Source organism: Podarcis filfolensis (assembly GCF_964270895.1).
Source record: "Podarcis filfolensis genome assembly, chromosome: 1".
Taxonomy (NCBI): domain Eukaryota; kingdom Metazoa; phylum Chordata; class Lepidosauria; order Squamata; family Lacertidae; genus Podarcis; species Podarcis filfolensis.
This window is the reverse complement of record NC_139604.1, coordinates 132877377-132895426: the sequence shown is the minus strand read 5'-3', so window position 1 is coordinate 132895426 and position 18050 is coordinate 132877377. Positions and strand designations below refer to the sequence as shown.

The window sequence follows — 18050 nt, the reverse complement described above, 5'->3', positions numbered from 1 at the left end:
CAGAAACACGCGTGTGCCGTTCACACCTGCGCGCGCGTCCTTTCCTGCTGACCCCAGCCTCCCTCTCCTGCAGGGCAGCGCACCGCAGATTGTAAGCTGCGCGGGGCAGGGCCTTGTCCCAACAAAAAGCCAAGCCGAGCTGCATCCGGCTCTGGGGACAACCCAAAGCGCCTCTCGTGGTACCCGAAGGGGCGTCCCTGGAAGCTCGAGGGGTCCCGATCGCCCTGCGATGCTGCTGCTGCTGCTGCTTGGGCGCATTTGCAGTGCCGGCTGCGCGCCGGGAGCGGCGCCTCCGCCAAGCGCGCGTGGCCGCGGCCGCCTCCGCCGCCTGCAGGTGCTCCCGCGCTGCGGCCTCCCCGCGATCCCCGACGCGCGCGCGCGCCCGAAGCAGGCGGAGGCTGACGCCGGCGGAGGGGGCGCCCCGTCCCCGCCCAGCCGCGGTTGCGCCCCAGCCGGATTGCGCCGCCACTCCCTGCGCCCTCCCGCCGGAGATGCGCAGCTGAGCGCCGCTTCCCTCGGCCAGGCTCGTCCTCGCCTCGCCGCCGCCGCCGCCGCAGCATCCCCAGGCCCGGCCCAGGCTCCCCACCGCCTTCCTGCGACGCGGCAGCCGCAGCCGCCGCCACCGGGCGCGGCGATCATGGCCAAGCACCGCAAGGAGAGGAACAGCTGGGGTAGGTCTGGCCCGGCCGCGCTTCCTGCGTCCTTCCCCGGCGATCCTGGAGCGGGGCGCGCAGTAGGAAGGCCGGGAGGAGCCGCCCGTCCCTGCGCCCATCCCCAATGTTGCTCCCCCAGGCGGCCCCGGCTGTGGCCCCACCCCGGGGGCGCATCTCGCAGGGCGCAGGGAGGGTGGGTGGGTGCAGCCCCGCCGGCTGGCAGATTGTGGGGCTGGGGTGGGGGGAAGAGGGAGAGGGAGAGGGAGAGGATGAACAATGGGGCCAAAGAGATGCAAGGGGTGGGGAGCGGGGAGCCATTGTTTCTCCTCCTCCCCCTGGTCAGAAGTAAACAAACCCTGAATTGGAAGACGGTGGTCCAGACAGGGTGGCCTTGCAAAAAAACAAAACCAAAAACAGGGTGTCTGGCTGTTAGATGCATTTTAGTAGCCCATTAGCACTCCTTGGTGGCCAAAGGTAGTGTTTCTCTCCCCCCCCCCACCTGTTTAAAATAATGTGTGATGGTTGCTTTTGCAGGAGTGGGTGCGTTTTGATCCTTTTTAAATCATGAATTTTAGGCGTGATCTTCCTGCACAAGGAGGCACCGGATTCTAAGCCCCCTTCCCCAGGCTTGGGAGTTTTGTGCAGGGTGTCTGCGTGTTGTGATAATGTGTGAACTGGTGGACCTCTCCGAAGCCAAAAAGGTGTGGTGCCCAGTGTGTTTGCTAGGAGGTTGAATCAGCAGGAAAGGGGGTGAATTTTAATGCACGTGTATATTTACTGCATTTTGTGGGCTGCCTTCTCATCCAGAGATGCTGCAGGCAGCTAACGGAATAAGGTAGCATTATGTAGAAATTTTGGGCATCGCATAACCCTTGTGAAATTAGTGGATGACACAGAACTGGGAGGAGCACCTGACGCCACAGGAGTCTGGGATAAAGCTCAAAACAGACCTTGACAGAAAGGAGTAGAAAACAGAGGTCCAACAGAGACAATTCAAAGTTTGGGGAGGAAGCAACAAATATGACGAGGGATCCCTGATGTGTTCATGTGAAGGGTATATTGGAGGTTGCACTTGATCACAAGTCAAACATGAGTCAGCTAACACAGTTTTAAGGCTGCATTAAGAGAAGCTTTGTTTCTGAGTCACGAGGAACAAGAGTTTGACTTAATTCTGCACTAGTCGGACCATTTCTGGAGTGCTGTTTCCTGTTCTGGGTGCTGTAAGGAGGATATTGATCGGGGTGGGGAACCTGTGGCCCACCTGATGTTCTTGGACTCCAACTCCCAGCAGCCCCACCTGGCATGGCCAGTGGTCAGGGATGATGGACATGGGAGTCCAGCTGCATCTAGAGGGTACCACTTTCCCCAGCTGTGGTTCAGAGCTTTAAATGTAAAGTCCAGGACTGAGACAAGTGAGCCCAGGAATGAATTGGTAGTCAGTGCAGCTGGAACAAAAAAAGGTGTCTCTTGTTCTAGGGAACTCAGTGCCATCTTCTAGCGCTTCCTTAGCTACCCAGTCATTTAAAACAACAACAACACAACACCCTTATCCCATGCACACTTATGACACATACCTGTTGTAGGTAAGATTCCAAACCATATCAATTGTGGTGACCACTGAACTGGGAGCTTGTTCTAAATGCCACATTAATTAATCCTGATTAAAATGGTGGTGGTGGACTGTGCACAAGGGAGGTGGTTTACGTGGAATAGATCCACTGTGTGGGATTGTGGGTTTGGAACTGGGGGTTTACCTTAAAAGGGGGGCACACACCCAGTTATTGGAACGCTTTATTGGGGATTCCCCTCCCTTTTCACCCAGTAGCTTTCCAGATACTTTATCTGGTTGTGCTTGCAGAACAAAGTACAAAATGGGGAAGGTGAGTTGAGTTTAAGCGACTCATCGTGACTGTGCAGTGTTGCATTGTTCCAGGTGAGAGGAGGGGAAGCAGAATGAAGAAGGGGAAAGGCCATTGTGGTGTTTTCCAGTTGGAACAGTCCCCCCCGCCTGTCTTCCGCACCTCACCAGGATTTACCAGCTAGGGAAGAATATCAAACAGCAAATCCCCAGGGCTAGTGGGATGGGGTGGGTTGCTGAAGAAAATTCTAAAGTGTTGCATATGGTTCACCAGTCTAGTTCACTGCATCCAGAATTGGCAAACACCCTTATTAATTTTTTAAAAATATATATATATTTTTTTAAAAAAACATATTTGCAATTTATAAAAATGCATATGAAACCATTACTCATTTCTGTGCATTTCCATGAACAGGCACTGGGAAAATAGCTATGGTATTATATTTTTTAAAATGAAGCTGCTGTCCTAGACCAGGGTGGTTCACATTAACTGTGTCAGAAGCAGCCAAATGAACTTTTCTTTTTTTAAAATGGTACATACAGCCTATGGTTAGGGCAAATAGGGCACTGCCCCACCAATCTCAGTCTGGCCTGCCTGCCTTTTCATGGGGTAGTTCTGGCGGTCACTGCCTGCATATTGTAGGTCTCCCTGCCTTCTGTCCTACCAGCTCAAACCACCACCAGCCACCACTGGCTACGACCTTATGGCCTGGATCATGTGAAACGCTGGCCAGATCAGTTAGTCTTCCCTGTTCCAGACTCCTCCAAAGTGAAAATGGACCCTGGAACACCCGTAGTATGCTCCACAAAGGCTGCATGTGGCTGGGTTGTGGAGAGCCAGCTGCTTTCAAAGGCAACAGATCCGCCTTCCCCCCAAGAGAGGTCCTGGAGCACAGTTTGTAGACTCTTGACTCCACTCATCACTGTGAGGAACAGCTGAAGGAGTTGGGTATGTTCAGCCTGAAGAGGAGTGGACTGAGAGGTGACATGACAGCCACCTGCAAACATCTTAAGGGCTGTCACAATAGAAGATGGAGCAAGCTTGTTTTCTGCTGCTCCAGAGGGTAGGACCCCAACCAATGGGCTGAAATTACAAGAAAGATCTCGACTAAACATTAAGAAGAACTAGATGCCCTTTGGGGATCCCTTCCAACTCTACAGCACAATTCAAAGTGTTGGTGCTGACCTTGAAAGCCCTAAACGGCCTCAGCCCAGTATCCCTGAAGGAGCATCTCCCCCCCCCCCCCATCATTCTGCCCGGACACTGAGGTCCAGCGCTGAGGGCCTTCTGGTGGTTCCCTCGCTATGAGAAGCCAAGTTACAGGGAACCAGGCAGAGGGCCTTCTTGGTGGTGGTGCCCTCCCTGTGGAACGCCCTCCCACCAGATGTCAAAGAGAACAACAACGACCAGACTTTTAGAAGACATCTGAAGGCAGCCCTGTTTAGGGAAGCTTTTAATGTTTAACAGACCACTGTATTTTAATACTTTGTTGGAAGCCGCCCAGAGGGGCTGGGGAAACCCAGCCAGATGGGCAGGGTATAAAAAAATAAATTAATAATAATAATAATAATAATAATAATAATAATAATAATAATAATTTCCTATGATCTGCAACCTGCAAATAGTAATTTCGGCCTGTTGTTTTTGTAGAGAGTGCTGAGATCAAGTATGTGAAGTGCCTTCAAAGACTGAAAAAATGCGTTGTGTAAGGGGTTATGATTTATTTGTAACCAACCGTGTTTCTTAATATGGCTGCCGAGTGCCATGTGCATCTTTTTTTAATGTTAGAAAATGATTTCCTCCTAAAAAAACAAAATAGCCTTTATGCTAGCTAGAGTGACTCCTCCATCGCCCATTCTCCCAGCCCTGCCTCACTCATGTTCTTCTACTTTGCAAGCAACTGCAAACCCCAAGTAGCAAATTTTGTCTTTGCAGCAAGTCCTCCGATGCTAATTCCTCTGGAGCAGCTGTGAAGATTGACAGAGCTCTTTCCATACTGCACTCCCTCCCTCCCTGCCTTAGCCACGCAGCTGCGATGGGGAGAAGGGTCTGTTGAGTTGCAGGCTTTTCCTTTAAATACTGCAGAGAAGTAGAAACAAACTCTGCTTGAACTCAAAATAATTTTTTTTTTCCTTCCAGGAGCACCTTAAAGACCAACTAAGTTAGTTCTTGGTATGAGCTTTCGTGTGCATGCACACTTCTTCAGATACACTCAATGTATCTGAAGAAGTGTGCATGCACACGAAAGCTCATACCAAGAACTAACTTAGTTGGTCTTTAAGGTGCTACTGGAAGGAAAAAAATTTTTTTGTTTTGACTATGGCAGACCAACACGGCTACCTATCTGTAACTGAACTCAAAATAGTTCAAGGTGGTTTGTAGGTATCTTGTTGTTTAGTCGCTTAGTCGTGTCCGACTCTTTGTGACCCCCTGGACCAGAGCACGCCAGGCCCTCCTGTCTTCCACTGCCTCCCGCAGTTTGGTCAAACTCATGCTGGTAGCTTCAAGAACACTGTCCAACCACCTCGTCCTCTGTCGTCCCCTTCTCCTTGTGCCCTCCATCTTTCCCAACATCAGGGTCTTTTCCAGGGAGTCTTCTCTTCTCATGAGGTGGCCTCATGTATTGGAGCCTCAGCTTCAGGATCTGTCCTTCCAGTGAGCACTCAGGGCTGATTTCCTTCAGAATGGAGAGGTTTGATCTTCTTGCAGTCCATGGGACTCTCAAGAGTCTCCTCCAGCACCAGAATTCAAAAGCATCCATTCTTCGGCGATCAGCCTTCTTGATGGTCCAGCTGTCACTTCCATACATCACTACTGGGAAAACCATGGCTTTAACTATACGGACCTTTGTTGGCAAGGTGATGTCTCTGCTTTTTAAGATGCTGTCTAGGTTTGTCATTGGTAGGTATCTTAATGTATAATAAAAAAAAGAGGTAAGGCTTGGATGGCCTTAAAAGAGGATTAGACAGATTCGTGGAGCATAAGACTACCCATGGCTCCTAGTCCCAATAGCTGTGTTCTGCCTCCAGAGTTAAAGGCAGCGTTGATTCTGAATACCTGTTGCCAAAAACCACGGGAGAGAAAAGTCCTGCTTCCCAGAGGCACCTGGTTGGCCACTGTAAGAAGAGGATGCTGGACTAGATTTGCCATTGGCCTGATCCAGCAAACTCTTCTTTACTTCTTCTTGGGCATAAACACCAGGAAGCACACCAGCTCTTCAACGGTGGAACAGTCTATCGCAGAAAGTGGTGAGCTGTTCTTCCTTGGAGAAGAAGAGTTTTGGATTTGATATCCCGCTTTATTTTTATTTTTATTTTATAAATTTTTATTAGTTTTTTAACATATCATTTTCAACAGTAATTAAACATACTTTTACATCTTATAAATTTTTTTTTGACTTCCATCAATCTCATCTGAAAATTTTCCAATCTAATTTCTTAGCATACATTTCTTGCTTTCCCTATTACATTTAAATCTCATAACTAATATCTCTATTCTTTTTCTACTTTGTAATGTTTCATATATTTCTCCTTACAAAACTTCTTGTAGTCCTACTAAGCGTAATTTGTTGATTACAATTGCTCTTCAGATAGTTCATATACTTCTTCCAGTCTTCTGTAAATCTCTGGTCCTGCAGATTTTGAATCCTTCCTTTCATTTTATCCACTTCTGCATAGTCCATTCATTTTGTCTAGCTGTGATTCCTGCATTTAAGGAGGTTGGACTAGATGACCCTCGGGATCCCTTCCAACTCTACAACTGTATGATGACATGACTTATTCATGGAGTTCACTGTCACTGACCACGGACGCTAGCTACGATCTCACCAAAGCTACCGTATTTTTTGCCCCATAGGACGCACTTTTCCCCCTCCAAAAATGAAGGGGAAATGTGTGTGCGTCCTATGGGGCGAATGCAGGCTTTCGCTGAATCCTGGAGAGCGAGAGGGGTCGGTGCGCACCGACCCCTCTCGCTCTCCAGGCTTCAGGAAGCTATCTGCAAGCCTTGGGAGCTCCGCGGGAGTTCCCGTAGGGCTCCCAAGGCTTGCGGATAGCAGCCTGCATCCCGAAGCCTGGGGTGCACTGCACAGCGCACCCCGGGCTTCGTGCAGATATCGGGCAGCCCCACAAGGTCGGGGGACAGTGGGGAGGTGGAGCGCTGCCATCCCGCTGTTCCCCGACCTGGTTTGGAGGCTGGCGCTGGGGAGAAGCACGCTTCTCCCCACCGCCAGCCCCACAAGCTCGGGGGACAGATATCCGCAAGCCTGGGGAGACCGCCGCGACTTCCCGCCGGGCTCCCTAGGCTTGCGGATAGCAGCCTGTTCTGGGGGCTGGGGTCGGGGGAAGCTCGGGCATCCCCCGCCCCAGCCCCGCGCCTGGGGGGGAAATAAATTTTTCCCCCTTTATTTCCCCCCCCAAAAAACTAGGTGCGTCCTATGGGCCGGTAATTTCCTTTTGGCAGCAGCTTCAACTAAAATGGAATGTCAATATTCCCAGAAGACAGCTTAGATTGAACAGTATTTCCTTCCTGCCCGGAAGCTGGCATCAACTGGAAATGTTTTGCCAGCTCCGTTGCCTCTTGGCCTATCCTCCCTCACAGGGTTGTTGTCCCTTGCAACGCTGTGATTCTTTGTGTGCCACAAAATGGTGGGATATAAATGGAATAAATCAAAGATGCCCAACTATTATGGTTGAAGTTTCTGTTCAGCTTTGTGGCAAATTCCACATGTGATAAATACAGGTTTGGTGTGTTGTTGTTGTTGTTGTTGTTTAAATTATTTAAGGAAAACTTCCCCAATGACTTTTTAAACCAAACAGCTTAATGGGCGATATAATTGCAGAGGTGACATTCCCTAAGATGTTACCAAAGGAAAGGAAGACCAGATTGGCTTGAAAGCACGTCTTGGGTTGTGTGATGGACCAAGTCCCTTTATTTCCAGGCAAATGAGAATCAGTTGGGGCCAGAAATAGCTTTCTTGGAAGTCAGTTTCTGTGCTGGCTCATGCTAGGGCGGGGGCTGGTTTCTCGCAGTGCAAAAGCAGCCTTAAAATGCTGCCAAATTCACCAATAATTGACAGTGAGTTTGCAACCAGATTGAATAGCAAGGATGGAGGGCCCATAGCTCAGTAAACGAGTGTCTGTGTACTTTGCATACAGAATAACCAGGGCTCAGTCTTTCGTCTCTTCTTAAAATAAGGTTCAGGTAGCAGTTGGTGCAAAAGACCTTCTTTGTCCGAGATCCTAGAGAGCCACTTCTGGTCCAGGAAGGCTACCTGGGCTAGGTGGTTTCTAAAGGTAAAGGTAAAGGACCCCTGGATGGTTAAGTCCAGTCAAAGGTGACTATGGGGTACGGCGCCCATCTTGCTTTCAGGCCAAGGGAGCCAGTGTTTGTCCACAGACAGCTTTCCGGGTCATGTGGCCAGCAGGACTAAACCGCTTCTGGTGTAACGGGACACCGTGATGGTAACCAGAGCACACAGAAGCGCCATTTACCTTCCCGCCACAGTGGTACCTATTCATCTACTCGCACTGGTGTGCTTTCGAACTGCTAGGTTGGCAGGACCTGCGACAGAGCGACGGGAGCTCACCCCATCACGGGGATTCAAACCACTGACCTTCTGATCGACAAGCCCAAGAGGCTCAGTGGTGTAGACCACAGCACAACCCGCGTCCCTAGGTGGTTTCTATAAGGCAAACTTAGTTGGTATCTAAGGTGCTACTGGACAATTTTTTAAAAATTTTTTATATTTCGACTGCATCAGACCAACACGGCTACCTACCTGAATCTAGAACCTTCCCCCAGGTGTTCTAGGCTACAAATCCCAACAAAAGAGAGTCAGGCTAAATATCAGGAATAATTTTCTGACAGTAAGAGCTTTTAGACAGTGGAACAAAGTCCCATGAGAAGTGGTGGACGCTCTTTCCTTGCAGGTTTCTAAGCAGAGGCTGGATGGCCATCTGTCAAGGATGTTCTAGTTGAGATTCCTGCGTTGTGTCAATAATAATAATAATAATAATTTATACCCCGCCCATCTGGCTGGGTTTCTGGGCAGCTTCTAACTGAATATCAAAAACAATACAGCATTAGACATTAAAAACTTCCCTAAACAGGGGCGCCTTCAGTTGTCTTTTAAAAGTAAAATAGTTGTTTATTGCCTTGACATCTCACGGGAGGGCATTCCACAGGGCAGGCGCCACCCCTGAGAAGGCCCTCTGCCTGGTTCCCTGTAACCTCACTTCTCTCAGGGATGGAACCACCAGAAGACCCTCAGCACTGAACCTCAGTGTCCAGGCAGAACGATGGGGGTGGAGACGCTCCTTCAGGTATACTGGACCGAGGCCGTTTAGGGCTTTCAAGGTCAGCACCAACACTTTGAATTGTGCTCAGAAACGTACTGGGAGCCACTGTAGGTCTTTCAAGACTGGTGTTATGTGGTCTCGGCGGCCGCTCCCAGTCACCAGTCTAGCTGCCGCATTCTGGATTAATGGCAGTTTCCGGGTCACCTTCAAAGGTAGCCCCACGTAGAGCGCATTGCAGTAATCCAAGCAAGAGATAACTAGAGCATGCACCACTGTGGCAAGACAGTCTGCGGGCAGGTAGGGTCTCAGCCTGCGCACCAGATGGAGCTGGTAAACAGCTGCCCTGGACACAGAATTGACCTGTGCCTCCATGGACAGCTGTTAGTCCAAAATGACTCCCAGGCTGCGCATCTGCTCCTTCAGGGGCACAGTTCCCCATTCAGGACCAGGGAGTCCTCCTCACCTGCCTGACTTCTGTCTTGTCAGGATTCAGCCTCAATCTGTTAGCCGCCATCCATCCTTCAACCATCCTCCATCCTCCGCCATCCATCCTCCAGTGTATGACAATTGCAGAGGGTTGGACTAGATGATTCTTGAGGGTTCCTCGCAGCTGTACGGTTCTATGATTCCTGGCCATTGGGCATGATGTCTGGGGCTGATGGGAGCTGGAGGGCGGTGGTTGAAGGAGGTGATTCAGCTCTGCCCTCTGTTGCTGGGAGCTGACCCTGGGGCTGCTCTCTTCCGACACAGGCGGGTTCTCCGAAAAGAATTACGAGTGGAGCTCGGAGGAGGAGGAGTCCGACGGGAAGGCCCGCCCGGTGCAGGTGCTCATCGTGAAGGATGACCACTCCTTTGAGCTGGACGAAGAGGCCCTCAACCGCATCTTGCTTTCGGAAGCCGTCCGAGACCGCGAGGTCGTGGCCGTCTCCGTGGCCGGGGCTTTCCGGAAGGGCAAGTCGTTCCTGATGGACTTCATGCTGAGATACATGTACAACATGGTAGGTGGACCCCACCTGGCCTCATTCATCATATTCAGGGCCTCCCCACAAGGACAGGACCAAATCAGCTTTTGGGATCGGTCCACTGCCCTTGCAATATTATATTATGGGCTGTCCCGTGAATCCGCTGGATGAAATAGCGGAAGAAGGTTGCCTCAGGAGAGTGAAGGAAATTCTCATGGATGATTCACACCCTGGCCGGCACTTTCTTGATCTCCTGCCCTTGGGCAGAAGATATAGAAGCAGGATTAGTCGCGCCAACAGGGTAAAGAACAGCTTCTATCTATAGGATGTTAGGCTGCTGAATGAAAAGAGAACAACAGGGCAACTGACTTTCGGGTTTGGTGGGTGTGCGTCAGTAAACGAGGGGAATTAAGACTAAGAGAGCTGAGTGGGGGGTGCTCGCATAGCTGTCAACTTTCAGATTTGAAAATAAGGGATCAGCAGCCTCACCTGTCCTGGGGACAGTCTACGGGATATCTAACAATGCGGGAAGCAGCGGGAAACGGTGCTGGAATAAGGGGATTTCCCGCAAAAAAAGGGAAGGTTGACAGCTATGGGTGGGTTGGGCAGATGTTCTGTTCTTATTTATTCATACGCCTCCTTTTGGCAGAAAAAAAAGCACCCCAAGGCAGCTCACAAACAGTGCAAATGCAAATTTGCGTCAGTCTGGAGGGCCTTTTCTGTGGTGGCTCCCTGCTTGTGGAATGCTCCCCCCAAGGAGGCTTGCCTGGCACCTACACTCACTACACACCTTTAGGCACCAGGTGAAAACATTCCTCTTTCACCAGACTGTTGGCCTTTATCTTTAATGTGTTAAAATGAGTTCTTGATTTTATTTATGAACGTATGTGGGCTTTTGTTTGTTAGGGTGTGGTATGTGTTTGTGTATGTGTGTAAACCACTCTGAGTCAGGCTGGCAGGGAAAAGCGACTAATAAATGAAATGAAATGAAAAATGCAAATAGAAATAAACCAATGCAAAGGTTTGATGGATGCCATGGATGCCTTAGTTGACATTCCTGCATTGCAGGAGTTTAGATGATCCTTGGGATCCCTTCTAACGCTACGATTCTGTGCTGCTATGAAATAAATAATAATATTTTGGAGAGGGGTTGGTTTGTTTTCTTAGGCTTTGAATTTTAAATTTCTTTTATACTGTAAACCACCCCGCGATCTTTGGATGAAGGGTGGCAAATACATTTAATAAATACTAAAGTAATAATAATAACAACAATAAAAATAATGCTAAATCTGAACATTTCAGAAGCAATAAAATGCATTTGTTTTCCTGCCAAAAAGACAGCAGGATTACTATTCCACATAAAAACATTTAAGAGAGAGCAAGAATAAGTACCAAAACAACAATTTTTCCTTTTAAGGGTCCCAGGCAATGGAGGGTGGGGATGGGGAGGCCGGTGAACTGGCATGCTCCTGATGGTTCCCGCAGGCTTTCTCCTGCTGGGGTGGTGGTGAAGCGTGAGCTGTGCCCTTGCCACTTGGGTGTTAAACGGCCTCGGTCCTGTATACCTGAAGGAGCATCTCCACCCCCATCGTTCAGCCCAGACACTGAGGTCCAGCGCCAAGGGCCTTCTGGCAGTTCCCTCACTGTGAGAAGCCAAGTTACAGGGAACCAGGCAGAGGGCCTTCTCGGTAGTGGCGCCCGCCCTGTGGAACGCCCTCCCACCAGATGTCAAAGAGAACAACAACTACCTGACATTTAGAAGACATTTGAAGGCAGCCCTGTTCAGGGAAGTTTTTAATGTGTGACATTTTAGTGTATTTTTAATCTTTGTTGGAAGCTGTCCAGAGTGGCTGGGGAAACCCAGCCAGATGGGCGGGGTACAAATAATAAATTATTATTATTATTATTATTATTATTATTATTATTAAGCAGGGAAGGTGCTGTAAGGAGCAATGGCTGGCTCTGCTCTTTGGGTTAGGGGGCGTGGGCTAGGGGCCAACTCCTTGTCCCAGAGCTCTCCTAAATGTCTGGCCAGTCCTAATGTTGAGGGGATCTGTCCAGCTTTCAGAATGCAACACAGCGGGCTATTCTGACAGCTCCGGGGACGCCCCAGACATTTGGCACCCTAAGCAGACACGTTGCCAAGATCTTGAGAGCTATTGATCTGCGTGTAGGCCCAGTTTCCCAGCCGTAATAGTAGTGTGTGTTTTCATTGTCATTGATTTATTTCTTTTACCCATCAATGTCCACATGGCATCCCGGAACAATTTACAGTGCAATAAAAGCATGCTCAGAACAATTGTGCACTTGAAGCGAGGCTGCTGGAACATTTGCATCTATTTAAGCCATTATAGGTATCTATAAAAACAATTTGAAGCAAAAAGAACAGGAACACACGTCTAAAAGCCATTCAAATGCAACAGAGACGCCAGCCAGGATTTTTTCACCGTAAGGTCCCAGGACACGTTACAGCACTGTAAAGATGCAATATTACATCCAATTAAAAGAACACGGTGGATCTGGTATGCTTCCTGCTTTTCCCATTATTTTTAGCCTGGGCAACTTTTCCACTGGAAAAGCCTCCGAAGTAAGCCCTTTGGATTGTACTTGGGACAGCACTAACGTGGGGGGACGCAGGTGGCGCTGTGGGTTAAACCACAGAGCCTAGAACTTGCCGATCAGAAGGTCGGCGGTCCGAATCCCCGCGACGGGGTGAGCTCCCGTTGCTTGGTCCCTGCTCCTGCCCACCTAGCAGTTCGAAAGCACATCAAAGTGCAAGTAGATAAATAGGTACCGCTCTGGCGGGAAGGTAAACAGCGTTTCCGTGCGCTGCTCTGGTTCGCCAGAAGCAGCTTACTCATGCTGGCCACTTGACCCGGAAGCTGTACGCCAGCTCCCTCGGCCAATAAAGCGAGGTGAGCGCTGCAACCCCAGAGTCAGCCACAACTGGACCTAATGGTCAGGGGTCCCTTTACCTTTACCCTTTAAGGAAGGCATTTCTTATTTCCCCTTGAGAAGCGGGACATTCTCCCCAGTGCTCCCTCTAAATTTATTCTGGGGGATCCTCCGCTCCCCAGAGCAGATCTGGGCTTGGTTCATGGGGAGCAGAGATCCCATTGCACTAACACTAATCCTTTTCCGAGTGCAAATATTTCATGGAATAACGGCTTGTATGATGACACACACCCTGCAGTCCCTCTCCCCTGTCCTTTCATGCAGGCTTGCATATCTAGTGACACACACACACCCTGGGACAAAGCGACTCTCCAGCTATGCTTTGTGGCCTGTGCCAAGTTCTTGACAGGTAGCAAAAATGGGAGATTAGTTTAGCCTCTAGGTAGGATACTAATAAGGGACGCAGATGTCGCTGTGGGTTAAACCACAGAGCCTAGGGCTTGCCGATCAGAAGGTCGGTGGTTCGAATCCCTGCCACGGGGTGAGCTCCCGTTGTTCGGTCCCTGCTCCTGCCAATTTAGCAGTTCAAAAGCACGTCAAAGTGCAAGTAGATAAATAGGTACCGCTCTGGCGGGAAGGTAAACGGCGTTTCCGTGTGCTGCTTTGGTTCGCCAGAAGTGGCTTAGTCATGCTGGCCACATGACCCAGAAGCTGTACGCCGGCTCCCTCAGCCAGTAAAGCGAGATGAGCGCCGCAACCCCAGAGTCGGTCACGACTGGACCTAATGGTCAGGGGTCCCTTTACCCTTTACCTTTACCTAGGATGCTAATCTCGGCCTGATTTGGCCCACCAGTTACGGGAACTAACAGAATCAACTACCGCTTGCCATCTCTCCACCTTGCAGGAGTTGGCCGACTGGGTTGGCGACTACAATGAGCCTCTGACGGGCTTTTCCTGGAGAGGCGGCTCGGAGCGGGAGACGACAGGCATCCAGATCTGGAGCGAAGTCTTCCTCGTGGACAAGCCTGACGGGAACAAGGTGGGCAGCTCCTTGGTGCTACTCTGTCCCAGGAGACCAGGGCCCTGCAGGATTTAACGTCCTTCCGCAGGGCCTGTAAGACAGAGCTATTCCGCCCGGCTTTCAATTTGAACTTAGCCTGATCTTTTACTCCCCTTCCTTCCCTCCCCCTCCCCTTTTCATGAATATTACCCGCTCTGGGATCCCACAGGTAATTCTCCCCTGGTCTCCTCGCTGGCCCAGATAGGACTAATTTAGCCACCTAGCCCTGGGGATCGTCTAATGTTTATTGGAAGGATTCCCCCCCTAAATTGATTTTTGAATTCTGAATTTATTGTTTTTCACGTTTTATACTGTATTTTATGCTGTTTTTTTGTTGCATCAATTAAGTGTTTTAAACTAATAAAAGTTAAGCAGTAGTATAGCGTTGGAAACATAGATTGTTAAATCTTTTTATCCTGTCAGCTGAACACAGCAGCTGACTCTTTCTACCCCTCTTGCAATGTGCAGAGTACACACTGTTAAGTAAGTTTAAAATGCTTTACTTACAGATTCAAGGTCTGTCATGCATTGTTCCTTGCAGCAGCAAGGAAAGCACAGACAAAATACTTTTGGGCAGAAAATACAGAATATAGTTTCAAACGTGTTATAAGCTTGGGAGCAAGCATATAAACACTCTTCTTCATTACATGCTGTAGAGAGAGAGAGAGAGAGAGAGAGAGGAAGTAGAAAGAAACTTTGCTTCTTCTCCAGAGGAGAGGGGGCATGACTTAACCGAGTCTATCTAGCAATATAACTCTGTGGTCCTTAACCCCTTCATGCACTAACTAGCAGTTGTGCATGTTAGGATATTTCCGTCCCACCTTAAAAGGGAGCAGGCTTTGTGAGTCACAGAGTCTGCGTATTTCCTGTTCACAGGAAGTTTTCTGTTGTGTCTTTGCTTTCGTTTCTCTCTCTGTGTGCCTGAGCAGACCGAAGCAGGCAGTCATGTTTTTTGTTTGTTCTGACCAACGCTGAATAAACTTCTAAATAATGCTCTCCTGCGTGCACCTTTCGCTGTGCGAATTCTGCTGATAGAGCGTGCATCAGCTCTGGAATGTGGCAAGCTATTTTCTGGAGCTCGTGTCACTAATTGCTGATACTGTATCTACGGGAGGTCGATGGACGTCTGGAGACAGCTTGGGGGCCATGATGGACATTTCCAAGCACAATTCAAAGTGTTGGTGCTGACCTTTAAAGCCCTAAACGGCCTCAACCCAGTATACCTGAAGGAGCGTTTCCACCCCCATTGTTCAGCCCGGACACCGAGGTCCAGCTCCGAGGGCCTTCTGGCGGTTCCCTCACTGCGAGAAGTGAGGTTACAGGGAACCAGGCAGAGGGCCTTCTCGGTAGTGGTGCCCGCCCTGTGGAACGCCCTCCCACTAGATGTCAAAGCGATAAACAACTACCTGACATTCAGAAGACATCTTAAGACAGCCCTGTTCAGGGAAGTTTTTAATGTGTGACATTTTAGTGTATTTTTGGTCTCTGGGGAAGCCGCCCAGAGTGGCTGGGGAAACCCAGGCAGATGGGCGGGGTACAAATAATAAATTATTATTATTATTATTATTATTATTATTATTATTCCGTCTCCTGCAGGTGGCTGTGCTGCTGATGGACACTCAGGGGACCTTTGACAGCCAGTCAACCCTGCGAGATTCAGCCACCGTCTTTGCTCTCAGTACCATGATCAGCTCCATCCAGGTAACTGCAATGTTGGGACTGGGGGTTGGAGGGGGGTTGTGTGTGAAGACGGCATGAGCAGAGGATGGGCGGTGCTCTGTGTTCGACCAGCTGACCTTAGTAAGCAGGACGCAAACAGCCGCCAGCCTCCCCAAGCCCCAGCAAGGGACGCAAGGGGTCGTGATTTCTGCTCCGTCCTGTGTTTCTTGCAACCAGAGCTGTTTCTGCTCGGCTGCAGTTTGGTTTCTTCTAAAACCTGCCTGTTTGGTCTCCCAATCCACTGTGGCTGGAATGAACGTCATTCGTTATGTAATCACATAATTAACTCCAGAGCATTTCAGTGGAAGGGAATCCATGCCCAAAATAATGCAGAAAATAACGTAACTCTTTACGTAATGTTTGTGGACTTAAACAATGCTGGCGAGTACTGCTCATATTTGCTTGCATGATTTCCCTTCCTGACCTTTGCTGAATTCGTGAATTGTGACAGTTCCGCTCCTCTTCCCGTTTCCAGCAGAGTTCTTCAACGTCATTAGACCTGGCTAGTTAGCATAATTGATGGCACACTTGATTGTCTAGTAAACTGATTTCTAGGGGAAGGTCTGTAATTCAGTGGTTAGAGCTGATTTGGGGGGCCTCTCCTCACCCCTTCTGAAAATTGCTGATTCTGGGGAAATAGGCACAAGATCACATGCAGGGGGGAGACACCCACCCACTCGCCATAGTGGGGTGGAATTCTGGCAACGAAAGAGAAGCCAGGGTTGCTTTCAGTCATTCTTACATGCTTGTGGGGTTGTTTTGCATCCAGGTGTACAATTTGTCCCAGAATGTTCAAGAAGACGACCTCCAGCACTTGCAGGTAATATCACTCTCTTCTCTCTCTCTCTCTCTCTCTCTCTCTCTCTCTCTCTCTCTCTCTCTCCTCCCTCCCCCATTTATGGTGTTTGGGTTTGGGCAGAAGTAGGCTGATCGCCGAAGAATTGATGCTTTTGAACTGTGGTGCTGGAGGAGACTCTTGAGAGTCCCATGGACTGCAAGAAGATCCAACCTCTCCATTCTTAAGGAAATCAGCCCTGAGTGCTCACTGGAAGGACAGATCCTGAAGCTGAGGCTCCAATACTTTGGCCACCTCATGAGAAGAGAAGACTCCCTGGAAAAGACCCTGATGTTGGGAAAGATGGAGGGCACAAGGAGAAGGGGACGGCAGAGGACGAGATGGTGGGACAGTGTTCTCGAAGCTACCAGCATGAGTTTGACCGAAGTGTGGAAGGCAGTGGAAGACAGGAGTGCCTGGCGTGCTCTGGTCCAGGGGGTCACGAAGAGTCGGACACGACCAAACGACCAAACAACAACAACAAAGCACAGAATGGACACTGAATGAACCTCACTGGGAATCTCTCTTATTTGTCTGTAGGAAAAGAGGTTTCTGGTCCTTGACTTGTTTCCAGGCTCCTTTAAAATAACGCTCAAATTAATTTTATTCCGCTACTGCTTTGTTTTATTGGTTCTGCTCTTTTAAATGTGTTTTATATATTGCTTAGATATGCTTCTTCTATTGCTTTTAGCAGTTCACTCCACCCACTTTCTCCATGCCATGTATGATTTCAGAAACCTCTATAATAAGATGTCACAAGACTCCTTGTTTTTACAGATTAAAAAGGTAAAGGTAAAGTAAACGGTGTTCTGTGAGCTCTGGTTTCCGTCACGGTGTCTCATTGTGGCAGAAGTGGTTTAGTCCTGCTGGCCACATGACCTGGAAAGCTCCCTCAGCCTGAAAGTGGAGATGAGCTCCACACCCCATAGTCGATTTCAACTGGACTTAACTGTTTAGGGGTCCTTTACCTTTACAGATTAAAATTGTTGTTGTTGTTGTTTAGTCGTTTAGTCATGTCCGACTCTTCGTGACCCCCTGGACCAGAGCACGCCAGGCCCTCTTGTCTTCCACTGCCTCCCACAGTTTGGTCAAACTCATGCTGGTAGCTTCAAGAACACTATCCAACCATCTCGTCCTCTGCTGTCCCCTTCTCCTTGTGCCCTCCATCTTTCCCAACATCAGGGTCTTTTCCAGGGAGGCTTCTCTTCTCATGAGGTGGCCAAAGTCTTGGAGCCTCAGCTTCAGGATCTGGTCTTCCAATGAGCACTCAGGGCTGGTTTCCTTCAGAATGGATCGGTTGGATCTTCTTGCAGTCCATGGGACTCTCCAGAGTCTCCTCCAGCACCAGAATTCAAAAGCATCAATTCTTCGGTGATCAGCCTTCTTTATGGTCCAGCTCTCACTTCCATACATCACTACTGGGAAAACCATAGCTTGAACTATACAGACCTTTGTTGGCAAGGTGATGTCTCTGCTTTTTAAGATGCTGTCTAGGTTTGTCATTGCTTTTCTCCCAAGAAGCAGGCGTCTTTTAATTTCGTGCCTGCTGTCACCATCTGCAGTGATCATGGAGCCCAGATTAAAATATTAAAATGTATAGTTCAAAAGAGGGTGGGTGCTCTTCCAATGACACAGCTTGTTATCCCGTGTTGGTCATACTTGGAGTAGACAGACCTTCTGAAATAAATGGGCGTTTGATTGCCGCAGGTCTTCTCTTGAGTATGACTTACTTGGATATCACCTGCTGAACTTGCAATGATGAGAAGAA

The 18050-nt window shown here is 49.2% G+C and overlaps 1 protein-coding gene across 4 annotated transcripts in view; it reads left to right on the top strand.

The window, feature by feature from the left end:
* Nucleotides 1–213: 213 nt before the first annotated feature.
* ATL1 (atlastin GTPase 1) overlaps nt 214–18050 on the top strand; it is a 36544-nt gene continuing 18707 nt past the window's right edge. For 2 of the 4 annotated variants that reach the window (XM_083614253.1, XM_083614252.1), the window contains exons 1-5: nt 367–671; nt 9562–9809; nt 13573–13707; nt 15325–15429; nt 16217–16267. In XM_083614253.1, the coding sequence (XP_083470379.1) occupies nt 638–671; nt 9562–9809; nt 13573–13707; nt 15325–15429; nt 16217–16267 (573 nt within the window). In that variant the 5' untranslated portion in view covers nt 367–637. Of the gene's footprint in view, nt 672–9561; nt 9810–13572; nt 13708–15324; nt 15430–16216; nt 16268–18050 lie in introns of all 4 variants that reach the window. The other 2 variants (XM_083614251.1, XM_083614254.1) reach the window with 2 other exon arrangements.